The 22,669-nt window shown below is 58.8% G+C and overlaps 1 protein-coding gene across 1 annotated transcript; it reads right to left on the reverse strand.

Moving 5' to 3' along the window:
• Positions 1-1,675: 1,675 nt before the first annotated feature.
• On the reverse strand, positions 1,676-17,293 carry LOC119102488 (putative glutamate synthase [NADPH]). Its single transcript, XM_037225860.1, is given in 27 exon segments — positions 1,676-2,401; positions 3,005-3,161; positions 3,507-3,665; positions 4,127-4,249; positions 4,903-5,145; positions 5,426-5,704; positions 6,033-6,151; positions 6,667-6,809; positions 7,155-7,246; positions 7,248-7,278; positions 7,568-7,755; positions 7,914-8,073; positions 8,356-8,492; positions 8,809-8,994; positions 9,408-9,546; positions 9,714-9,862; positions 10,414-10,596; positions 11,447-11,655; positions 12,069-12,249; positions 12,800-13,000; positions 13,594-13,710; positions 14,185-14,345; positions 14,825-14,996; positions 15,564-15,749; positions 16,183-16,320; positions 16,647-16,782; positions 17,186-17,293. Coding segments are annotated over 27 exon segments (4,215 nt in total). The 5' UTR covers positions 17,224-17,293; the 3' UTR covers positions 1,676-2,213.
• Between the last annotated feature and the right edge of the window lie 5,376 nt (positions 17,294-22,669).

Raw genomic sequence — 22,669 nt, forward strand, 5'->3', positions numbered from 1 at the left:
AGTCTTGGAAGGCCTCATCATGCGCTTCATTCACAGGTCAGGAGAAGCTAGGATTCTACAATTTGCAAACAGTACTTTTTTACTACGATGAGTAGATTCGAGATTGGACTCATCCACGCGCTCTGAGCAGTGTGGAATCGGTAGGCCATTTCTCATGAGAAAGCAATTTTAGCATCATCAGCATCAGAAGACGTTCGCTCAGACAGCCTGGCAACATCGATTTTTCACGACATTCTCCACTCGTGATGGATCCTACGTCCCAGAGGTGGATGTGGAGCGTGGAACACGCTCTCAGTCCTTTCGGTCTTTGCGGAGAATGTCTTCTGTCCTGTCAAATGCGTGTCTTATCAGCTAGCGGGATAAAGAGATTAAATCAGAGCATCTTTCGCCTTTAGATCCTCGTATTTGACAAAGCACATCACATTTCAAAACGCAACACACGGCGCCCCTTCCCCCCCCCCCCCCCTCTAGGGAGAAGATCAGGACGATGTTGTTCGGATCTACAAATGTTGCTTTGTAGATGGGCTGCCAAACGGGCTTCTGCTCTGGTAATCCTAAACGTCCCCCTCCCCCTCTCCTCCCCCACTCTGAAGAAAAATATGTGTGCAACGCCGCCAGACCCCGCAGACAATAAACTCAGCGCTTGAATAAACGGGCTGGGAAGATATCAACCTGGCATGTAGCATTTTTGCACGCGTGTATGATTGTGTTTCTGGATACGACGCGTATAATCACGGACCTAAATACAAAAAATCGCAGTCAGCACAACAGTGAGGTGTTGTACACGTAGCACCTACGCTTCCTAAATCATTTTGCCCATTTGCATATCCCTATTGTTTTATTTTCTTTTGTTGCTGTGTTGTCTATAAATGCACACCAACAGTTCATTAACATATGCCGGCAAATGGTCGTCCATGTATCAGGAAGCAGCCCACGAAGGTAGCGTGCTGCACTGCGTCGGCGTCAGGGGCTGCTGCGACGGTCTGGTGTGATGCACTGATGTCACGCACACAATACAAACGTCGTGTCTCGAGCTGCGGTCTTGCCGACATAACGCATCACCTGACCCCTCAAGGAGGCTCTCCACCCATCCCGAATGCCGGCTGAATTGTCTCGAGGTCATGAGCCCTGGCTCAGCCATCGTGTGGAGCGTACGTGAAGAATCCCCGGCAACCACGCACTTTATGGGTCTCTACGCAGCCTTCAAGAGCAAGAGCGCTGATGCAGTTGAAGAGCAGTGTCGCTGTGGGACGCAATATAGCGGTGAAATAATGTGACATTCGAGTCCAATTCGCAGACCTAGCACAATCCAAACCAAAGCCAGGCAACCTTGCGAGGTTTTGAAAGCCGGCTCTAATAGCATGATCAACTGAAGCACGACGCACGCGAGTACGTGTATTATTGTTGCGTTATATATGAGGCAGCCACAACAGCTAACATTCGTTCACTCCCATGTCATCCTACAACAGACTTGACTCGTAGTTCGCGTTCGCGCACAGTGACCCTGGGGTCCGGGAGACGTGTGTCGTGGGCTGCTTGGGGCTGGAAGACGGTACGCTGCGGGCTGCCCGGAGAGAAGCCCACAGCACGACAGCAGCAGGCACAGCAAGACATTAACTGCCACAGCAGGACACTAACAGCTACAGCGTGACAGCAGCATTGATGGACACGGTCCTGCAGTGACGAGAAACCGTTTATTCGTAATATAAAGCGGCTGCACTACTGCCCAAAACCGTGGACGTGCTTGACGCATCCCATGCTTTCCGCGCGCTCACACGAAGGTCAACACCGGCCATCAATCACCGCAGCCGTGGACTGAAACGCAGCAAATCGGAGAGACTATCCGGCCACACCAAACTCGGAAGCAATGCTCAGTGAGCCGACGCCTCCCATCACCGTCGGTGGCCTCGCTTGGTGACCATGGCAACGCTCATCACGGAAGCCTTACCAACGCGGGTACGATCTGGGCAGGCGCTACGACACATCTAGACTTCTGAGCGCCGTTCGAACGACTCTAAGCCGGCGCACGGCGGGCACCGAGACTGCACTACGTTGGCGTCCGGCCGCATGGAGCCTGCACCTCCCCTGCGCCTCACACGAACACGACCCACGGGGAACTAAGCTCACCGACGCGCTGCTCCAAGAGCCCTCGCGCAGCCGCGCCGCGCCCGCTACACTAGCGCCGCTGAGCGCCCTGACGGCGGCGGCGCGACTCAGACGGGAATCTCGTAGTCTTCGAGCGGGTCCCACTTCTTCTTCTCGCCCAGTGCTGGGATGCGGATGATGCCACCCTGGCCGGGCAGCATGGTGAGCCCCTGCGAGAGGAACTCGTCCACCTCGCGCGCCACCTGGCGGCCCTCCGAGATGGCCCACACGATGAGCGACTGGCCGCGCCGACAGTCTGCGGGGGGGGGGGGGGTCAGGGGCCATCCCGCCGGCGGAGAACCTGCGCGAGACGTCCGCACAACCGCACGTGCTGGTGGCCAGTGACGCGCCCGTAGTGATCCGTGTGAAGGCAAGTGGGGACGGGGAATGTTGAAAGGGACGTGAGGAGGGTCTCAACGAGCGATGTGGAGGCCGGAGGTCGCAATCCGGGGTACGCGAAGCGATCCCCGCAGTTTGGTGCCAATAACGTTAAACCAGCTGTTTAAAGTGCACCTTTTGCCCAATCACTGACTAACCACGGAGCGCGAGGCACATCATCAGGAGTGGCGACCGCCGATACAGTTTCCATAACCATATCCATGACTGGAGACCGCATGACTGCTAAAGGCGGTCACACAGACACCACATCCGAGCCTCAGAGCCCAGTCCATGCTGGCTTCCTGCGGGAGTCAAGCGCACAGCACCCATCTGTGCCGGCATCTTGGACTAACTCAGCCACGCGGAGGATCGCGACGCGTTCACTTCGACTCTGAGGGCGCCATGACCAAAGCACTCGCCTTCAAACTGGGCGCACAAGCACGGCGCTGGCCGCGCGGCTCGGCACGCCCAGTCGTCTCACCTCCGGCGGCGAACACGCCCGGCACGCTGGTGCAGTACTTTCCGTCGGGCGTGCGGATGTTGGAGCGGCCGTCCTGCTCCAGCTCCATCTGCTTGATGATGTCGGCCTCCGGGCCCAGGAAGCCCATGGCCAGGATCACCAGGTCCGCTTTGAACACCTGCCAACGAGGGGAAGGGGGAGGGGGAGGTCATGACAGGCATTTGCTACGGATAAGCGCTTCTTGCCAGCCATACCACCTGATGAACTTTTCGCAAGCGAACCTCTCCTGATCGTGAGTCATTTCGTTGGCAGAGTGAACTTACGCCAATGTCTGCGTTCATCGCCAATGGCAGCTGAACCCAATGTGCCCTATGGGACCAAGCGCTACCTCACCTTAACTGACACGCAATGCATAGCAATGGTCGGAAATCCACCGACCGCATCGATACCCGATTTGCACCACAGCCACGCCCTCCAGTTTCCCCCGGCATTGTCCTCGCTCGCGGCCGCTCGGCGGCCGCACCTGTTCGGTGTCAGGCAGCTCCTTGAGCTGCCAGCGGCCGTTGTCGTCCTTGACCCAGTCGACCCGGACCGTGCGGATCCCAGAGACCCGGCCGTTGTCGTCCGACAGGAACTCCTTCGACATGATGGAGTAGTGGCGCGGATCGTGGCCGAACTTGGTCTGCCGGCGACGGGTGATTTCGTGGTTTGTATACGTAGGTTAGCTGGGGGCAACATGGTCTATACGCATGATCTTATAGGTCGATTGGTGGTACTACTATGATGGCGTGTGCATACAGGTCAGTTGGTGCCCACTTCGTCTGCGCGCGTCTTTAACTGTTGAGAGCTCCGACATGACGCCCAGTGACGACAAAAGTTTAGAATATGTGCAAAAGTACTGAGGGTGCAAGACAGAAGTAGCATGAGTCACACCATGCTAAGGCTTTAAGATCGCCTGTGAAGAAACTCAAAAGTTCGTGGTACCGTCACGGCTACAGAATGGCAAAAATCAGACGTCAGTGGTGACCACCCTCGCACACACAGGAGCGTCATCGGTGAACAAGAGCAGTAGCGAATCAAAAGTCCTCCACAGATAGCATGACGCGGGGCCTCAGTGTCGATAGGGGGAGTATGACGTCATACCTTGACCTCCTCGTGTCCGTAGTCGACCCGGAACACCTTGGGCCACTCTGGCCAGGGGTTGTCGGGAGCGCGCGTGTCCGGCGGCTGCGGCAGGATCTCGAACGCCGTGATGGAGCGGGCTCCCTGGAACATAGCGGAGCACAGGGAATCGTCAGCTGATGATGATGATGATGATGATGATGATTGGGGTTTAGCTGGGGCGAAGCAGAAGGGCGGAGCACGCCCCGCTTCTCGTCTCTCCTGCATCTTCCGAGTTGTTGTCATCCTTTGAAGTCCGCACTCTTCGCAGCCACACTGCGCAGCCAGTCCGCTCAAGAGCTCAGATTAGGTCAGCAGTCTAGGAGGGATTTCGCACTTTTGGCGACACCGACCATCCAATACGGAGTATTCGGCAAAACACCACACATGCCACAAATGAACAGACGGGCAGTCCACAGCAACATTGAAGATGTGTGAGTGCTGAAGTGAGTGAGCGTCGGAGTGAATTTTGGAGTGAGCGAGTGAGTGAGTGAGTAAGTGAGTGAGTGAGGTGGGGTGAGTGGAGTGAGGTGAGTGAGGTGGGTGAGTGAGTGAGTGAGTGAGTGAGTGAGTGAATGAAATGAGTGAGCGAGAACTCGAGTGAGTGAGTGAGTGAGTGAGTGAGTGAGTGAGTGAGTGAGTGAGTGAGCGAGTGAGTGAGTGAGTGAGTGAGTGAGTGAGTGAGTGAGTGAGTGAGTGAGTGAGTGAGTGAGTGAGTGAGTGAGCGAGCGGCAGTCGAGGCCCGCCCCGCTCCATACATGTCGCAGCGAGGTGCCGATGCAGTCGTTGCCCGTGTCGCCGCCACCGATCACAATCACGTCCCGGTCCTTGGCCAGCAGGCGCGACTCGTCGATCTCGTTGCCCATCTGCTTCTTCTGCCACGTCTCCAGGAACTCCATGGCGAAGTGGATGCCGTCCAGCTTGCGGCCGGGGATCGGCAGGTCGCGCGGCCACGTGGCGCCCGTGCACAGAATTGTGGCGTCGTACTCGTCCATCAGCTCCTGCCAGGCCCCGATGCTGGCGTTAGTCTCCGTGGAGCTTGTCACGCGGGTTGGAAAACCCGCGAGCAGCAGCTGTTTTAAGGGTTCACAGCCAGTAATGGGAGTCGGAATGCTGAAGGCCGCAAAGGGTGGTAGCGCCCTAGCCCGGGACAGAAGCGAAACCAGTGTCAGGAATCCTCGTCCCCACCACAAACCCACTTCCTCCTAGCCTCCGCCCATAGTCCCCTGCCACGGCCGGCCAGGGCTGACCCCCGCCGCGACCTCAGCCGTCCCTACCCACCTTCGGCTTGACATCAACACCAACAGTGCAGTTGGTGACGAAGGCGACGCCCTCGTCCTCGAGCAGGCGCACGCGCCGCTGCACCACCTCCTTGTCCAGCTTCATGGAGGGTATGCCGTACTGCAGGAGGCCGCCGATGCGGTCGTTCCGCTCCATGACGACGGCCGTATGGCCGGCCTTGTTGAGCTGGTGGGCGGCGGCCATGCCGGCCGGCCCGCCGCCCACGATCGCCACGCGTCGGCCGGTCCGGGTCAGCGGGGGCTCCGGACGGATCCAGCCCTGGTGGCGGGAGGGGGGGAGGGGGTCAGCGGCACAGGGCCGCGGGGAGCCAGCGGGCCGGCAGGAGTACAGGGGTCGGCACTCAAGGCAAAATAAATGCGTCCGTCAGGCATAGCCAAACCACTCCTGCGATGAAGCTGTTTTACGCTGCGGAGTTAGTAAAAATAACGTCCCGATTCATCGACGTCCCAGCAAACGTGCTCCAGCATCAAAACAGACAGACGAAATATGCAGTGTAGAAGAAAACTGTAAAACGTTTTGCAGCAGCAGTACAGCCACAGTTTCCCAGTTCTAATTTCCATGGCTTCTGTCCGCGCAGTCGCCTCACCATTTCAAAGCCATGGTCGATGATGGCACACTCGATGTTCTTGATGGTGACCGGCGGCGAGATGATGCCCAGCACGCAGGCGCCCTCGCATGGAGCGGGGCACACGCGACCCGTGAACTCTGCCGAAGACCGGGCGACCGGTACCGCAGACGGAGGGGACGGGGGGTCCGGACAGCGCGTCTGGGCAGCGCGTTAGGGACGGGGGTCGGGACGGGGGTCGGGACGGGGGGTCTGGGCGGCGCGTTAGGGACGGGGGTTGGGACGGGGGTCTGGGCAGCGCGTTAGGGACGGGGGTCCGGACGGGGGGTCTGGGCAGCGCGCTTAGGGACGGGGGTCGGGACGGGCGCCGGAGATTTCAACGCGTGAGATCGGATACTTGTGGAAAGGTTGGAAAAAAGGGGAGCGAAGAGGCAGGCGTCAGCCTCCAAAACTACCTAATTACGCGAACGACCAAAGTTATCGAGTTTTCTCCCCTCCGTATTTCAATAACATCCACATCCACTTATTTACAGCATGTTTATGCATTTGCACAGATCATCAGGTCGACACCATTTTCTTTACAGCAATCGATCCTTCTCCAGACTACTGTCATACGCCCGAGCCTGGGACGGTCGCCGAGTAACGTCCAACTCACCCGGGAAGTTGTTGGTCTGCAGCAGATGGTCCAGCGCCTCCTGCCAGAGGCCCTTGTAGACGAGATCGTTCCACTTGGGGATGATGTTGCCCAGCGGACAGCCGGTGGTGCTCTGACACATCGGGGTGCCGCACTCCATGCATCTGCAGGCGGAGAGACAGCGGGTCTGGTGAGAGCGAGTCGCATTAGACAGCGGGAGGCACATTCACTTGGATCCGAGCCCATGTTTTCCGTAGGTGTTGACGTGTACCAATACCGACGTGATAGTCGTATGTATGACCTCTGAGGCTACTCTAGAGCTGTTTTAAGGGTGTAACGCCGCAGGAGCGAACTCACGGCCCATGCTTCACGTCTGACCAAATGTCGCGCCTGACATGCGGACGTGAACCTCGTTTTGTGTGAACTCACGACGCTGGCGCGGTGCCTTTCCCAGGCCTTTGGAGGGAACGAGTGACCGCGGCCGGCCAGCTGACGACGGTGTGACTGACCTAGCCGCCTGCCTGCGCAGCCCCTTCTTGACCGACTTGTGGCTGTAGATCTCGCCCCAGTCCTGCATCCGCTCGCTCGCCGGCCGGTACAATCACCTTCTCGCGGTCGTACTTCATAAAGCCCCTGTCGACACCGTGCATGGTCACGTGACAAAGTATACGCAACAGTCTGAGGCTGATGCGTGTGAGGGCTGCAGCAGGTGAAATGGGAAAGCACCCTTTTCATGACATCGCAAAGAAATAAAAAACATTCGCAGGGAGCCATACAATCCATGCGCTTCAAAACCTTGGCAAGACTATGCATGTAAATGTTGTAATTATTATGCTTTATCCGCCCTTCGCCGTTTCAATCTCCAATGGCATACTTTCTCCACGCATCTACTCTTGGTCCACACCACCATCATTCCACTCGCCTCATCTTGTCCAGCTTGACCAGGATCTTGGCCTCCTTCTCGGCGTCGGTGATGGCGTCCTCGATGTCCAGCACGTCCGGCTCCTCGTCCGACTCGGTCTTGGCCTCCTTGCGCTTCTCCAGCTGCTTCTTCTTGAACTCCGCCTCGGCCAGCTGGCGCAGGGCCCGCTGGTACTCGTACGGGAAGACCTGGAAGAGACACGGAAGCTGAGGTGACACTCGGCTCGGCATTCACGGCGGCCTGCCAGACACACTAGCTCGAACGGACGGGGTGCCAAGCAGTTCCCGATCGCGTTCCAGGCGGTGCACAGTCGCCGTTCCGAACCGGTCTGTGTCGCGAATCTCACCTTGGTGAACTTCTTGGCGTTCTCCGGCCAGTTCTCCAGGATTTTGAGCGCTACCTTGGAGCCCGTCTTTTCGGAAAACTCCCGCAGCAGGGCCTCCACGAACATGATGTCCTCGTCCTTGTCCATGGGAAGCAGGTCCACCATCTCCATGTTGCACTTCCTGAGACACGGGTCACACGTCAGTCTAGATGACCGGGAAGGTGGCCTGCGCTGAGCATGCGGGAAAAAAACAAGACCACAAGTACAGTGACGGTAGACTAAGCGAAGAAGAGGAACAGTTTACTGCTTAGGCAGTAAGTTATTTTACCCTACTCATACATATCCGCGTTTTTTCTAAGTACCTCTTTTGGTCAGAACGCTTGAGCACGTGAAGAATACCAATTTTTAATCTCACAAAACTCCATGTCAATTGCCTGCAGATCTGATCCGACCAGTCGCTTACTGGTGGAAGTCGTCGGCCACCTCGCTGAAGACGTAGGCAATGCCTCCGGACATGCCGGCGGCGAAGTTCCTGCCCGTGGCGCCGAGGATGAGCACCCGGCCGCCGGTCATGTACTCGCAGCAGTGGTCGCCGACACCCTGCCGGCACAGGTGGCGCCGTCTCAGGACACTCGGGCAACGCCCCGGACGGGGACGCAGCAGTGGTGTTCAGCTGACGCAGACCAGTCACAAGATCGGGGCCTTTTGCCTTTGTTGGTGGCAAATGATGGCTACTTAACTTTAAGAGATTGGAATTAAACTGGTTAAGATACGGGATGTAGGAAATAATACACGTAAAGGGAGATAAACCTCCCGGATTTTTAGCAACGACTGTGCATCGGTTTCTTGTGCAATTACAACATAAAATGTCGGAGTGTCGGCGGACACCAGCCTCGTCTCCCGCGGCGGAACTCACCTCAATGACGGCGGTGGCGCCCGAGTTCCGGACGCAGAAGCGCTCGGCGGCCTGGCCTCGGATCATGGCACGGCCGGACGTGGCTCCGTACAGGCACACGTTGCCTACGATGATGTTGTCGTCGGAGCGGAATGACTCCGACATGCCCGTCGGCGGGTAGATGGTCAGTTCGCCGCCGGACAGGCCCTGCCGGCGGGCAGGCGGCGTTCAGGGGACCAGCGGCTACGCGGGGAGCGCCAGCACACCGCGTGACCCCGCTCGAGTGGGGAACTGTGCAGCAGCCGTCGGTGGCTCAAAAGGCGGCCGATTTGGAGCACGTTTGGTTGGCTAAGTGGTTCAAGTGGAAACATTCACTATGTATAAAGGGCGGTGTCAAGTACTGGTTATCTGCATGACTTTTTAAAGGCGCAACACTGGGCAGCTTCTCCTCAGTGTTGGCTCTTGCCAGCAAGCTTAACTCAGCAAATCCAGGAGCACTCAGCTAACGAGCTGCAAGCTTCTGAGCTCAGCCCCTTTTGAGCCCAGGAGGCAGCATTTGAGCTCTGCGATTTCCTCCACGGCACGATCACCAGCCAGTACCCAGAGTCGCTGCAGCTCACCTTGCCCACGTAATCGTTGGCGTCGCCCTCCAGGGTCAGGTGGACTCCCTTCGACAAGAAAGCGCCGAAGCTCTGGCCGGCAGAGCCCTTCAGGCTGATTTGGATGCTGTTGTCCGGCAAGCCCGCGTCCATGTGCTTCCTGGTGAGGAGAGGCCAGCCGGTCAGGGTCACGACCAGTGGGTGGACATATCTGTTTTTCAGGCCTCCCCTTCCCCAGAGGACACCCAGTTAGCCGCGCGCACACAGACACACAACGGACGGAGCCCACGATAAGGTACCAAGAGCTCAGGGTGTGGCCTTCCTTACTTGGCGATGCGACAGCTGAGGGTGGCTCCAAAAGTGCGGCAGTTGTTGGAGATGGTACTGTCGATGTGCACCTGGTCCGTCTTGCCTTCAATCACGTCCATGCACTGGCTGATGATGCCCTCCTCCATGCGCTCACTCAGTCTGAAGTCCTGCGAGCGGCGGAGAGTGACGAGAGTGAGAGGGGCCCCCAACAGTGGAATGGAAGACAATCGATAGATCGCTCACGTTGGCAGTTGCTCACGAAGGAAGTGTGGGGCTTCTGGGAAACGCAGTTCAGGTGACATCAGTCAAATGAACTGTCTTTTGACGGCCCTTATTCGCTATCATCTGTTCAGGAAAGTGAAAAGCCTGACGCCACACGCACAACAACCTTAACAATGCCGCCACCCACTGCTAACCGTCCAAAGGCAAAAAGGCTGACGAGTTATGTTTGCTGATGGCTTTTAGACCTTTCTGCCTTTGGACGGCAGATTAACAATAACCACATACAGCCGGGATGAGATGCACAGGCTGACACAGGCTGACACAGGCTGGCTGAGCAGGGCGTAAGACCAAAAGCTCCAGGGCAACAGAAGATAGACTCCTCGCGTCTCAGTCAACAGCAAGACGCATGCGCAAACGCCCATCAGATTCGTATCTAGCTGAACCGCCAAGTCACGGCCTGCCAGGTGACGCCGCTGTGCAGGGCTTGGAAGCCCACCTGAGCCACACTCCCGCCCAGTATGCTGGTGTTGGGACGCAGCTCCTGAGCGTTCAGCAGGATCCGGGCAAAGTTCAGCAGCTTCGTCTTCGGCGGCAGGTCGTCGCGCATGCGCAAGAACTTCGTCTGGCCGATGAGGTCGTTGAACTTGGTGACGCCCAGTTTGGCCATGTAGCCGCGCACCTAAAAAAGCCACGTTGCATGGTGTCCATTTGCAAACGCCAGGAGTCATTCAAAAGGGTGGGCATGATTAAGACTGGGCGATTTCGGAACCCTTACGGCAGCTTCCTAACACTGTCCACTACCCATTAAATGAGCTAAGTTCACCATGTTAACCATCGCATTTTTTATCGTGCTGGAAAAATCACCGGCGTGCGAGTAAAAGCTTGGGTCGCATCTGGCATACACCCAAAATAAAACGCCTGCGACTCGGACAAGAGCCATGGGCGGTATGCGACCTCAGGTCACGGGAATAGCCCGAAGATCATAATCGTGGACGTCATTTCTTATCTCTCGGAGCAATGCAGCGTCGCTGGGTCACATGCTCACTTGGGTCGCACGCACTTTCAAGTCATTCCCACGCTGGGTCACTCATACACTGGGTCCCGGGCACTGGATAAACTACTAGATACTAGATAAACGTGGCGTCACCAAGTCGTCTTCAGAGGACGACCTGCGCTTGCGGACGCTGCGGCTACCCGTTCAGGCCGAGCTCCCCTGACGCTGCCTATCCCATCCCATCCCATCCCATCAGATCTTACCATATCCTACCATATCCTACCAAACCCTACCCAATAATATCACATTCCATCCCACCCTATCCTGTTTTATCCTATCCTATCCTATCCTATCCTATCCTATCCTATCCTATCCTATCCTATCCTATCCTATCCTATCCTATCCTAACCTATCCTATCCTGTTCCATCCTTTCACATCCTATCCTATCCTATCTCATCCTATCCTATCCTCTCCTACCCTCTCCTATCCTGCCACATCATCACGTCAATCCCACCCGGGACCCCCCAGCCCTACCTCCTCGGCCAGCAGGAACAGGTAGTTGATGACGTGCTCCGGCTGGCCCTCGAACTTCTTGCGCAGCTCCGGGTCCTGGGTGGCGATGCCGACCGGGCACGTGTTCAGGTGGCACTTGCGCATCATGATGCAGCCGAGCGCGATCAGCGGCGCCGTGCTGAAGCCGAACTCGTCGGCGCCCAGGATCGCGCCCACCAGCACGTCAAAACCTGGTGGGGAGAGTCGGTGACGTGGCCGTGCAGTGGAGCAGGGCGAGAAATAGCCGGGGTGATGGAACAGATGAAAACGCAGTGATGAGCCACGCATGCGCGACTCATGTCAAACATAACACATCATATCACACAAGGCATGTTTGACATCACGACAGAGAAAACACGCGAGGTGAACGATGTAATCTTTACAGTTGTCAGCAGGGCTTACGGTAATCTACCGCGGAGTGAACCTGCTGCACACACTCCAGCGTCTGCACTCGGCGCCCCGCTCGCCGGCCCGGTGCGTGACCGGGCCACGCCCGCCGCTCACCGGTGCGGATCTGTCCGTCCACCTGCAGCACCACCCGCTCCCTGCGCGTGACCCGGCCACCCGCCGTCTTGTGTGTGACCCGGCCAGGCCTGTCGCTCACCGGTGCGGATCTGTCCGTCCACCTGCAGCACCACCCGCGAGCGCAGGTTGTTGAGCGTCAGCGTCTGGTGCGTCTCCGAGAGGCCCAGCTCCCAGGGTAGGCCGGCGAACTTGATGCCCGTCCAGCTGCTGGCGCCCGTGCCTCCGTCGTGGCCCGAGATGGTGATGTGCTCCGCCTTGCCCTGCCGGGGGAGGGGGGGGGGCAGTGGCGGGTCAGAGGCTGGCTTCTGCCATGTTTTGTGGTACTTGCCTGTGACGTGGTCGGAAGTTGTGAGGAGAAAGTGTATTGGTGTCGTGAGAAAACAAAAACATCATATCTAGGATGTCCACAAACTGCAACCAAGGTACTTTTACATAAGCGCCCTACGACGGAATCAACAGACTGACAGTACTTGTATAAGTTTGAAACAACGATGACCCAGGCTGCACACTCCGGCATTCAGCCGTGGTCCATATCCTGGTTCGGTAGTCTGACCTCGTTCCTGCGGCTTCGACAGCCCACATATGCTTGCTCAGCCCAACAGCATCAGCCCCGCTTCATGCTTTCCACATATCAGTGGACTGCGAGACCCACCCAGAGTTGACTTTGGAAGCCAGAGCCCTGCCATGGTGCCGGCCCTTTGTCCCGCGATCCGTTCGCAAAACGTCATCAAGCAGGAAAGTCGGCAGGAAGTGACACCGGGAGTGATCAGCAGAGCCCCAGCACCTCCAGCGAGTTCAGCCAGCGCGTACCTTGGCGACGCCGCTGGCCACAACGCCGACGCCGACTTCAGAGACGAGCTTGACGCTGATGCGAGCCTCCGGGTTGGCCGACTTGAGGTCGAAGATGAGCTCGGCCAGGTCCTCGATCGAGTAGATGTCGTGGTGGGGCGGCGGCGAGATCAGACCCACGCCGGGCACCGAGTGGCGCGTGGCCGCGATGTCCTCCGACACCTGGCGCCGGTGGTCACGGGTCACGGGTCACGGGTCACCAGACGCTCGCGTCCCAACAGCTCCACTGGTGTAGAGTGCATCGGCATGGGGGGACGTCGGCTGACAGACGGCCGGGTTGTGCTCCCAAAACAAAGCCGGCGGCCCTGTCTTCCGATGCGAGAACAGCCGACGACGTCGCGGCTTAGTGTAAGGGCGTAAGACAGCACGCTATGTGCAAGGCCTAAGGTCATTATCCTTACCGTCGACCAATTTCCACACGCATCGTCCGCTTCTCAGTATCACGGCATCACGTAGCAAACTTTTCATGCCGCATATGTATTCAATTTTTCAGCAACTTCGTTAATATTCCTTAGTAATCTCCATTCCACGGTTAGTCTCACCGATGCTCGCACCAGGATACGATCATGGCATGAATACATTTAACCAGAGCATGTCCGTGTCCAAAGAAAGCCAGGGCACGCCAAACTACCGATCCCGACCCCCAGCCTGTCGCACTTTTAAACATGCCAATTCGCCGTGCTTAACAAACATCATGTGTCGTGACTTCACCGTTCCACCATTGTGACACCATCGTGGCCCCATCGCCCTCTGACCTTGTGTCCGGGCAGCTCGCCTCCCTCGCCGGGCTTGGCGCCCTGTGCCATCTTGATTTGCAGCTCGTTGGCGTTGGCCAGGTACGTGGCCGTCACTCCGAACCGTCCCGACGCCACCTGAGGCAGAACGGCCTCTGTCGGACGGCAGCGAGCAAAACGACAGCGCTACGGGCCTCTGTCGGACGGCAGCGAGCGAAACGACGGCGTTACGGGCCTCTGTCGGACGACAGCGAGCGAAACGACAGCGTTCCGCCTCTGGAACCTCGATGTACACTTCTTAATAGCCATGTTCCTGCGTTACACTACCGGCGAAAAAGTGTCAAAGATAAATATTGGCGACTTCTTGGATACAGCGTTTTGCAGTGACATCTTGTTAACATATGCATGCTTGGTTTTTGAAGACCATTTCGTTTGAGTGCATGTTCAGCGACAGCGACGATCAGCACCTCACTCAGCAGCATATTCAGAATGTCTGTGGATTGCTCCAGTCCAGTCCAGATTGATCCAGTACGAGAGGCAGCAGCCGGCACCCGCAGCCAGACCACCGTCACGAGCTCAGCAGCGGTGCCGCTGTTCGCCGACGCCGCTCACCTGCTTGATGGCCGAGCGCTTGTTGAAGTTGGGGTCGTCGACGATGAAGCGGTCCGAGTTCTCTCCGCCCTCGCCCGTGTTGGACTTGCCGCCGACGCGGTTCATGGCGATGGCCAGCGAGGTGTGCGTCTCGATCGAGATGCTGCCGAAGCTCATGGCGCCTGGAGGCGGAGAGCGTTGTTGGTGGAGTGTAACAACGTGAACGTGCTGTCACTGCGGGGGAGTATTGCACAATCGTGAGGCTATCGTATCATCAGTGATTCTAGGCGACGAACAGACCGAACTGTCAGCAGACGCAGACCACCGGAAGTGCGGCAGAAAGGGCTTTGACGAGCAACGTCATTTTGCAGCCCACTTACGCTGCATTCTGCAATATACAACCTAACACTTGTAAGGAAAATATAAAACAGCCATAGGTCACGAAGTACAAGTCTCCATCCACTAGATCATCTCCGTTTATCGGCTGAACTTGACCTTCAGCCATGCGGCCAATGGTCACGCACCGATTAACACACCTCCTTTCCACTTCACAGCCGGCCCTGCCCCCCCCCCCCCCCCCCCGTGTCCTTGGGCCACTTCACAACGCAAGTATCCCCGCCTCATCAGCACCCTCCCCTCATCACGCCTCTAACACACGCACCGGTGGCGAAGCGCTTGACGATCTCGCTGGCCGGCTCCACCTGGCTGATGTCGACGGGCGTGACGCCGTCCACCAGCTGCAACTGGCCGCGAAGCGTGCACTCGCGGATGGTGGTCATGCTGGACGCCACGAACCGCTCGTACGCGCTGCGGCTGTTGGTGCGCGCCGCCGCCTGCCGGAGACGGGAGGAAACGCACCTGAAGCGGAGGACGCGGGGGGCAGGCGAGCCGGGTTTGTCGCGGAGGCGGGTGCGATACAATGACTTGGGATCCGTGTTTCTGGTGGATGCAGCAGCGCAAGTGTTCGAGAGATCTTCGGCTAGCGCCTGCCTGGCCTGCCCAACAGCCTGCTCCTACTCAACTGCGACGAGTATGCTACTGCAGGCCGACTGGACAGCTTGGCTGGCTTCCCTAATCATGTCTTCAAGACCGCACATCACAACGCACACTGAAAATCAGTGAACAAAAACGTGGCCCGGTGCATTTACGAGCTCCAGGGGCAGCCATCTATTCGCGAGGTAGACATATTGCCGGTCTACTCCGCCGGACTCGGTCTGACACCATTCCCTCGACTCAGACACGACTCGACTCAGATCCAGTCGGGCAGAACTGAACCCGTACGCAGAACCGACTTGAACCCAAACCGAACACGTCCGCCCAACCACGGCTGCGCCGTTCCATTGCATGGCATTGTATTCGTCGGAGCCCTTCGTTCTCAAGAAGCTGCGACGGTCTCCCACCTGCAGACTGGCGATGTTGTCTGGGTCGTTGATGTGCTTTTCGCCGCCCTTGCGCCAGTGGTAGTAGCCGGGGTTGGGCAGCACGTACGTGTCGCACTCGCGCAGGTTGTAGGAGAGCGCGTGCCGGCAGATGGCTTCGTCCGCCAGCAGCTTGAACGTGACGCCGTCCAGCCGCGAGGACGTGCCCTGAAACGGCCAGGTCAGGTCAGGTCAGGGCAGGTCGTATCAAGTCAGGGGCCACAGGGAGACGGGCGAGGTACGGAAAGACAGCCAGGGAATCTCTGATATGAACACTTGGTTTACATTTTTTTGCATGAGCAGAAGAAAATCTTCAGAGGGGTTTGTGCGTGCGTGAGTGCGTGCGTGCGCGTGTGCGTGCGCATGCGTGCGCGCGCGCAAATAGCGAAGAAAATGAAGTGAAGCGAGTTAAAAATCGATGACAAGCTGTTCACGTCATATACAGCAGTAAGCATTTGCGTGCTGGAAAGTACAACAAAAGCCTATTCAAGAAGCCGTATCGGGACATATCTTCAACAGCTGCTGTTACACCAAGCGACACTGTAGGACGACTTGTGGCGCTGCAGGGCAACTGTGCGGCAACCGACAGCCCGCCTCCTACCTTGAAGCACTTGTCGATAACTTCATGGTTGAGACCGACAGCCTCGAAGATCTGGGCGCCCTTGTAGGACTGCAGAGTGGAGATGCCCATCTTGGCCATCACCTTGGCTATGCCGCGGGACATGGCCGCCACATAGTTCTGTCAAGCAAGGGTCAACATATGGTGAATCATTCACGGTTACATAAATTTCGTATGCTTCAATACCAGACAAACGGAAGAAGCGGCCGAGTTCAGCCACTGATGTCTCCGTCACATACAGGCAGAACCAAAGTTTGTTGTGCAGAACCAAAGTTTTCAAAACATCGCAAACTATTGTTAACGTGTTTGGTACCGAGCTGATACAAGCAGCCTCGGCCCCATTTATCACCGGAGAGGCCATGAGACTCGCAAGCAGCCCTCATGCTTAAAAAACAGACAGAGAAAAACAGCGTCTTGCTCCACTCCATCACAGAGCCATCACGTACGTTGAAGATGACCTCATCGGTGAAGGTTTCGTCCAGAACCTTCTCATCACGGAGCCCCGCCATGATCTCGAACACCATGTAGGGGCAGATGGCATCGGCACCGAAGCCCAGCAGCACGCACATCTGGTGCACCTCCCTGTGGAGGTGGACAGGTCGGCACATCTCTCATCTCAGCTCAGGTCACATCTGCACCGCGAAGATCAGTGGGCACGCCAGTAAACTGAGCACAGTTGGCCAACGATTTGGGACGATCGGGCCTTAGCCGGTCGCTTGTAAGCCAGGCGCATGAGGTCCAGCTATGCATAGCTCTGGGAACATAACTAAGGCTGTGACATTTTGCGTGAGTCTATTGTGGGCCATAGAGCCCGGTTGCAAAATGTCTAAATTAAGGCTAATATCACTCAATTTTCTACTTTGCAAGTTTGTTGCCACGAACAGAAACTGGTTTATTTTCAGTAAGTTCGCTCTGGCATTTGATTAGCCACCGTCTGGCCACTAGCCACTAGCCACCAGCCACTAGCCACTAGCCGTCGTCTCACCTGGCCTCGCCCGTCTCCACGATGAGGCCGATCTTCATGCGCTGCCTCTCCTCGATCAGATGGTGGTGGGTAGCGCCCAGCACCAGCAGCGGGCTCACCGGTACGCTGCGGAGCGGCACACACCGTCACGACCACACTGTCCGGGGGACAGACCACTCCCGGTCGGCCCGTACTGCCTGGCAGCCCTCGCCAGACGCGTGACGCTGTGGGGGGGGGGGGGGGGGCGGCACACACCGTCACGACCACACTGTCCGGGGAAACAGACCATCCCCGGTCGGCCCGTACTGCCTGGCAGCCCTTGCCAGACGTGTGACGCTGTGGGGAGCGGCGTGGGCCGCTGCGCCGCAACGTAATGGAGAATGCGATGGCTGAGGAGAACGCCTGAATGTGAATGTGATGTTTCAAGTGCGTGCGGAGAGAATATGCGTACAGAGGAAAGATACATACAAGTTAAGGGTGAGGGGATGAGTAGCAGTCAGGGCCTGGAATCACTGAAAATGGTGACCCTAGTTTGCATGCCCAGCCTTCGAGATGCTCCCTACCCAAGGCTTGTGACACCCAGTTATCCCCGAACAGACAACCCGTCTGCGTCCCCAGTGCAACCCTCGCCATCGTCCCTGCGCCATCCCCGATGGCGTGCCGGGTGTAAGGGTGCCGTCCAGTCTTCTCCCGCCGGGAGCCACAGCCCCTGAGCCTCCCTGCTGTCCGACCACCGCCGCAGTCTGCCCCCGCCGGGAACCACAGCCCCTGAGCCTCCCTGCTGTCCGACCACCGCCGCAGTCTGCCCCCGCCGGGAGCCACAGCCCCTGAGTCTCCCCGCTGTCCGACCACCGCCGCAGTCTGCCCCCGCCGGGAACCACAGCCCCTGAGCCTCCCTGCTGTCCGACCACCGCCGCAGCAGTCTGCCCCCGCCGGGAACCACAGCCTCTGAGTCTCCCCGCTGTCCGACCACCGCCGCAGTCTGCTCCCGCCGGGAACCACGGCCCCTGAGCCCCCCCTCCCCCCCCCCCCGCTGTCCGACCACCGCCGCAGTTTGCTCCCGCCTGGAACCAAAGCCCTGAGCCTCCCCGCTCCAGTGCACCTTCCCAGCAGCAGCTGGGCGTCATCCCGACCCCCGGGGTTACCGCCCCCACCTTCTCAGCACCAGCCGGCCGTCATCCAGCCCACCGTCCGGGGTTACCACCCCATCTTCCCAGCACCAGTCGGCCGTCATCCAGCCACCGCCCGTGGTTACTGCCCCCATCTTTCCCAGTGGGCAGCCGCTGTCATCCAGCCACCGCCCGGGTTACCACCCCATCTTCCCAGCACCAGCCGGCCGTCATCCAGTCCACTCGCCCGTGGTTACTGCCCCATCTTCCCAGTGGCAGCCGGCCGTCATCCGCCCCACCGCCCGGGGTTACCGCCCCATCTTCCCAGCAGCAGCCAGCCGCGGCTCGCCTACCGTTCGGGGGCCGGCCGCGCGGTCAGAGAGCACGATCAGCTGGTAGCCGTCCTTGGCGGCCTGGCAGGCGGCGGCCGGCCACACGGTCGATGGTGGACAGCATGCCGCGCGCACCCTTGTCCACAGGGTATGTGACGTCGATCACGCACTTCTGCGGCAGGTGGAGAGGCGTGTGGACATGGTGACACGTGACAACGATGTTCGATGCGACGGAACAAGCGGCTGCCGAGAGCTGGATGAAATCTTCGAGTGCACCACTCAGGGCCGCATTTCAGAGAACAAAACAATTATGTTACTCGGAGGTTAAAATAATGCCAATCCATCCTATGAGTGATGGTAATGCACTGCTAATTGTTGATGACAGAACAGCATAGAAACGATTCATCATGACCGCTTCATCAAACAAAACCGTCGGGCCGTTCCCCCACTGCAGGTCAGCCCGGCGGCCGCCTGCCAAGCTGACCTTCCAGTGGTTGTACTTGCAGTCCTTGATGACCTGCATGTCGCTGACCGAGAGGATGGGCTGCTCCAGGTACAGCCGGTTACACTGGCGCTCGCTCGGCTGCAGGATGTTGTGCTCCGGCCCTGCACACACAGTCACACAGGGCGGGGCTGTGGGTGGGCTGACCCAGACATGGCGGCGGTGGTGCGGTCAGCACGCCCGGCGGCTAGGCATACCATCTCCTCCCCCCCTTCTCCTCTCTCCCTCGGTGGCAGCGGCGGTCACACAGCCAAGTCCAGCTGTATGAATGAATTGCGTTGAACGGAAGCACCGTGAGACCGTGCCATTTTTGCAGTGTGAATTAACGTGGTAAATGCCACGAATATGCGCGAACGAAACTGTCTTCCAACATACTCGTGGATCTTAAACGACTAACATTCCTGTAAAGCAGTAGAGTTAGCCCAACCGTCATTCCATCATCCCCCTCGAGGAAAACATCCCAAAACCACGCATGATTAAACCAGCTGGACGTTCTTGGGACATCAGTCTTTGGTATGACATTTAGGAAGAGCACGATAGCAATTCATTTCCCCGGTTGCCCGTTTATGTCAGCCACATGTGATGCATGCTTCAACCTCTGATAGGTCCGCACTTACATCAGCACCATCAGTTACAGCTGGCAATACGATAGTCCAAAAGTTCAACTGAGGTTATTTGTTTGTGCCGCGGCCGGTGTCTCGCTTACATCCAACATTCCGACTGGAGATACGGCTGCATAAACCGTCTAGGGCCGACACTAACCGCTCCCATCCCATTGCAATGACGAGATCCATCTTCAAGAGCCACGCCTCCCGCAGCCCCCTCCTCCTGGTCCGCTGATCCTCCTGCTCCGGTCCTGACACCACCACTTCCCGCCCCCGCCCCCCCCCTCCTCCTGTGTCCGCTGATCCTCCTGCTCCGGTTCCTGACAATATCCACTCACTTCCCGCCCCCGGCCCACCCCCCTCAACCTCCTAGTCAACTTCACCGATGGGGCAGGCCATCCGACAATGACGAATCTTCTCCGCGGAACGGATCGATGGGGCGGGTTGGTGACCTCTGCGCGAACAGCTGCTTGAAGTAGCTGTAGAGAGCGGCATGTACTGCGACAGGCAGGCCAGCGGAGCGTCGTTGCCCATCGAGCCAGCGCCTCCTTCCTGCGGACGACGCGAGCGCACGTCAGCCGAGCTTCTGCCGCCATCTCAACGGGCTGGCCGCACGCGGAATGACGGTGTTTGGCACGGCGGAAGGGCCGAACAGACACGATGGCGGCAGTTCCGGCCCGGTACCAGCCCACGCCGTGCACGTGATGATCATTAAACCCGGTATATTTGTACAAGCTGTCTGTACCGTGACAGGATGTGATGCACCAGGAGGATGAGTTTCACTCCAGGTCGTTATGACGCGGGAAACCGGTCCCCTGGCGCCCATCACAAACGTGAAACACCTGGCGTTTCTGCATGTCCGGGAATTCACTCAGACGTATTAGACCACCGTGGACAGTTACCGTGACAGTGTTCAGCTGCAATTCCGATTACTTCTGACTATAGGGTGATACCGTGGGGCGCACACCTTTCAGCACCACGGGATATCTCCCTGGCGCGTGGCACTGCTGACAACTCCCACGCCACGGAGTCAAAGGCCGGCCCGGCTCGGATGCCTGGCGCGACCGCGAGAGACGCATGGCGCTGACCCTCCGCCGCTGGCGCGCGCCGTGCTCACTTGGTGGTGACCATGGGCAGCAGCAGCAGCGTGATGGTCTCCACGGTGAAGCCAAACATGGCGAGCCGGCGGTCGCCACCGAACATGCGCCGCATGTCGGCGTGCGACATGGAGGCCAGGCTGGTGGCGCCGCTCGGGACGCGCTTCAGGTCCAGCCGCGGCGGCTTCAGCGACACCGACGGCTTCTCCCGGTGCGCCCCGTGCAGGTCATCCAGGGTCACCTGACGGCCGGTAGGGCGAGTGAGGCGGACGGGGTCTCCGGGTCAGAGCAGGTCATCAAGGGTCACCTGACGGCCGGCGGGGCGAGTGAGGCGGACGGGGTCTCCGGGTCAGAGCAGGTCATCCGGGGTCACCTGACGGCCGGCGGGGCGAGTGAGGCGGACGGGGTCTCCGGTCTGAGCAGGTCATCCAGGGTCAACCGGTAACCGGCGGGGCTGAGGAGCGGACGGGGTCTCCGGGTCGAGCAGGTCATCGGGGTCACCTGACGGCCGGCGGGGCGAGTGAGGCGGACGGGGTCTCCGGTCAGAGCAGGTCGTCCGGGGTCACCTGGTAACCGGCGGGCGAGTGAGGCGGACGGGGTCTCCGGGTTGAGCAGGTCATCCAGGGGTCACCTGACGGCCGGCGGGGCGAGTGAGGGAGGAAGGGGTCTCGGGTCAGAGCAGGTCGTCCGGGTTCACCTGGTAAGGCGGGGCGAAGTGAGGCGGCGGGGGGGTTTTTGAGGCGCGGCGGGGGGGATGCTCCGGGTCTGAGCAGGTCATCCAGGGTCACCTGACGGCCGGCGCGGGCGAGTGAGGCGGACGGGGTCTCCGGGTCTGAGCAGGTCATCCAGGGTCACCTGACGGCCGGCGGGGCGAGTGAGGGGCGGGGGTCTCCGGGTCAGAGCAGGTCGTCCGGGGTCACCTGGTAACCGGCGGGCGAGTGAGGCGGACGGGGTCTCCGGGTCTGAGCAGGTCATCCAGGGTCACCTGCCGCGGGCGAGTGAGGCGGACGGGGTCTCCGGGTCTGAGCAGGTCATCCAGGGTCACCTGACGGCCGGCAGGGCGAGTGAGGCGGGCGGAGTCTCCGGGTCAGAGCAGGTCGTCCGGGGTCACCTGGCGGCCGGCGGGGCGAGTGAGGCGGACGGGGTCCCCGGGTCAGAGCAGGTTGTCGGGGGTCACCTGGTAGCCGGGCGGGGCAAGTAAGCTGGGCGGGGTCTCCAGGTCAGAGCAAGTCGTCCAGGGTCACCTGACGATGAGTGGGGTGCGAATGGTTTCTTGGTCGTTTGAAGTCATGCGCCGTGTCACCTGGCGATGGGTCGGGGTGAGACGGAGGCCTCCCGGCACACAGAGGTCATCCCGGTGACGGGGGGGAGGGGTGGTAGCCGGATGCTCTTTGCTAGTCAGCACGGGTCATCAAGGGTGTGCTGGAGAGGGCCGGGGGTTTAACAAACGGCTTCTGATAAAGAATGGGTGAGAAGTTCTGGGCGATACGTCGGCCCGGATAATCGCCCACGGGTACCGCCGGATTATAACGCTGAGTTAACTACCGAATTGCTACACTTTGTAGGTGAGAGGGCATGTGCGGAAACGCAGTGAGATGGTTCCGACGCGAAACATATATACATGTGGGATTACGATGGAGAACGCTGTCCACAGCAAGCAACAGCAATCTCACGCTCATGACGCTGGTAGTTTCAGCCGCTCCATCACAGGGCAGTGAAATTGGCTCGCAATGTTTGCTCCCATAAATCCTCGGCCATATTTAAGGAGCGGACGACTCGGTGCTAAATCAACCACGCGGGAACAGCCAGCGTGTCAAGCCGTGCAGACCGTGGACAAGGCTGTCTCGCCATCACCCTCCG

Source organism: Pollicipes pollicipes, unplaced genomic scaffold (genome assembly GCF_011947565.3).
Source record: "Pollicipes pollicipes isolate AB1234 unplaced genomic scaffold, Ppol_2.1 Scaffold_5724;HRSCAF=6776_pilon_pilon_pilon, whole genome shotgun sequence".
Taxonomy (NCBI): Eukaryota; Metazoa; Arthropoda; class Thecostraca; order Pollicipedomorpha; family Pollicipedidae; genus Pollicipes; species Pollicipes pollicipes.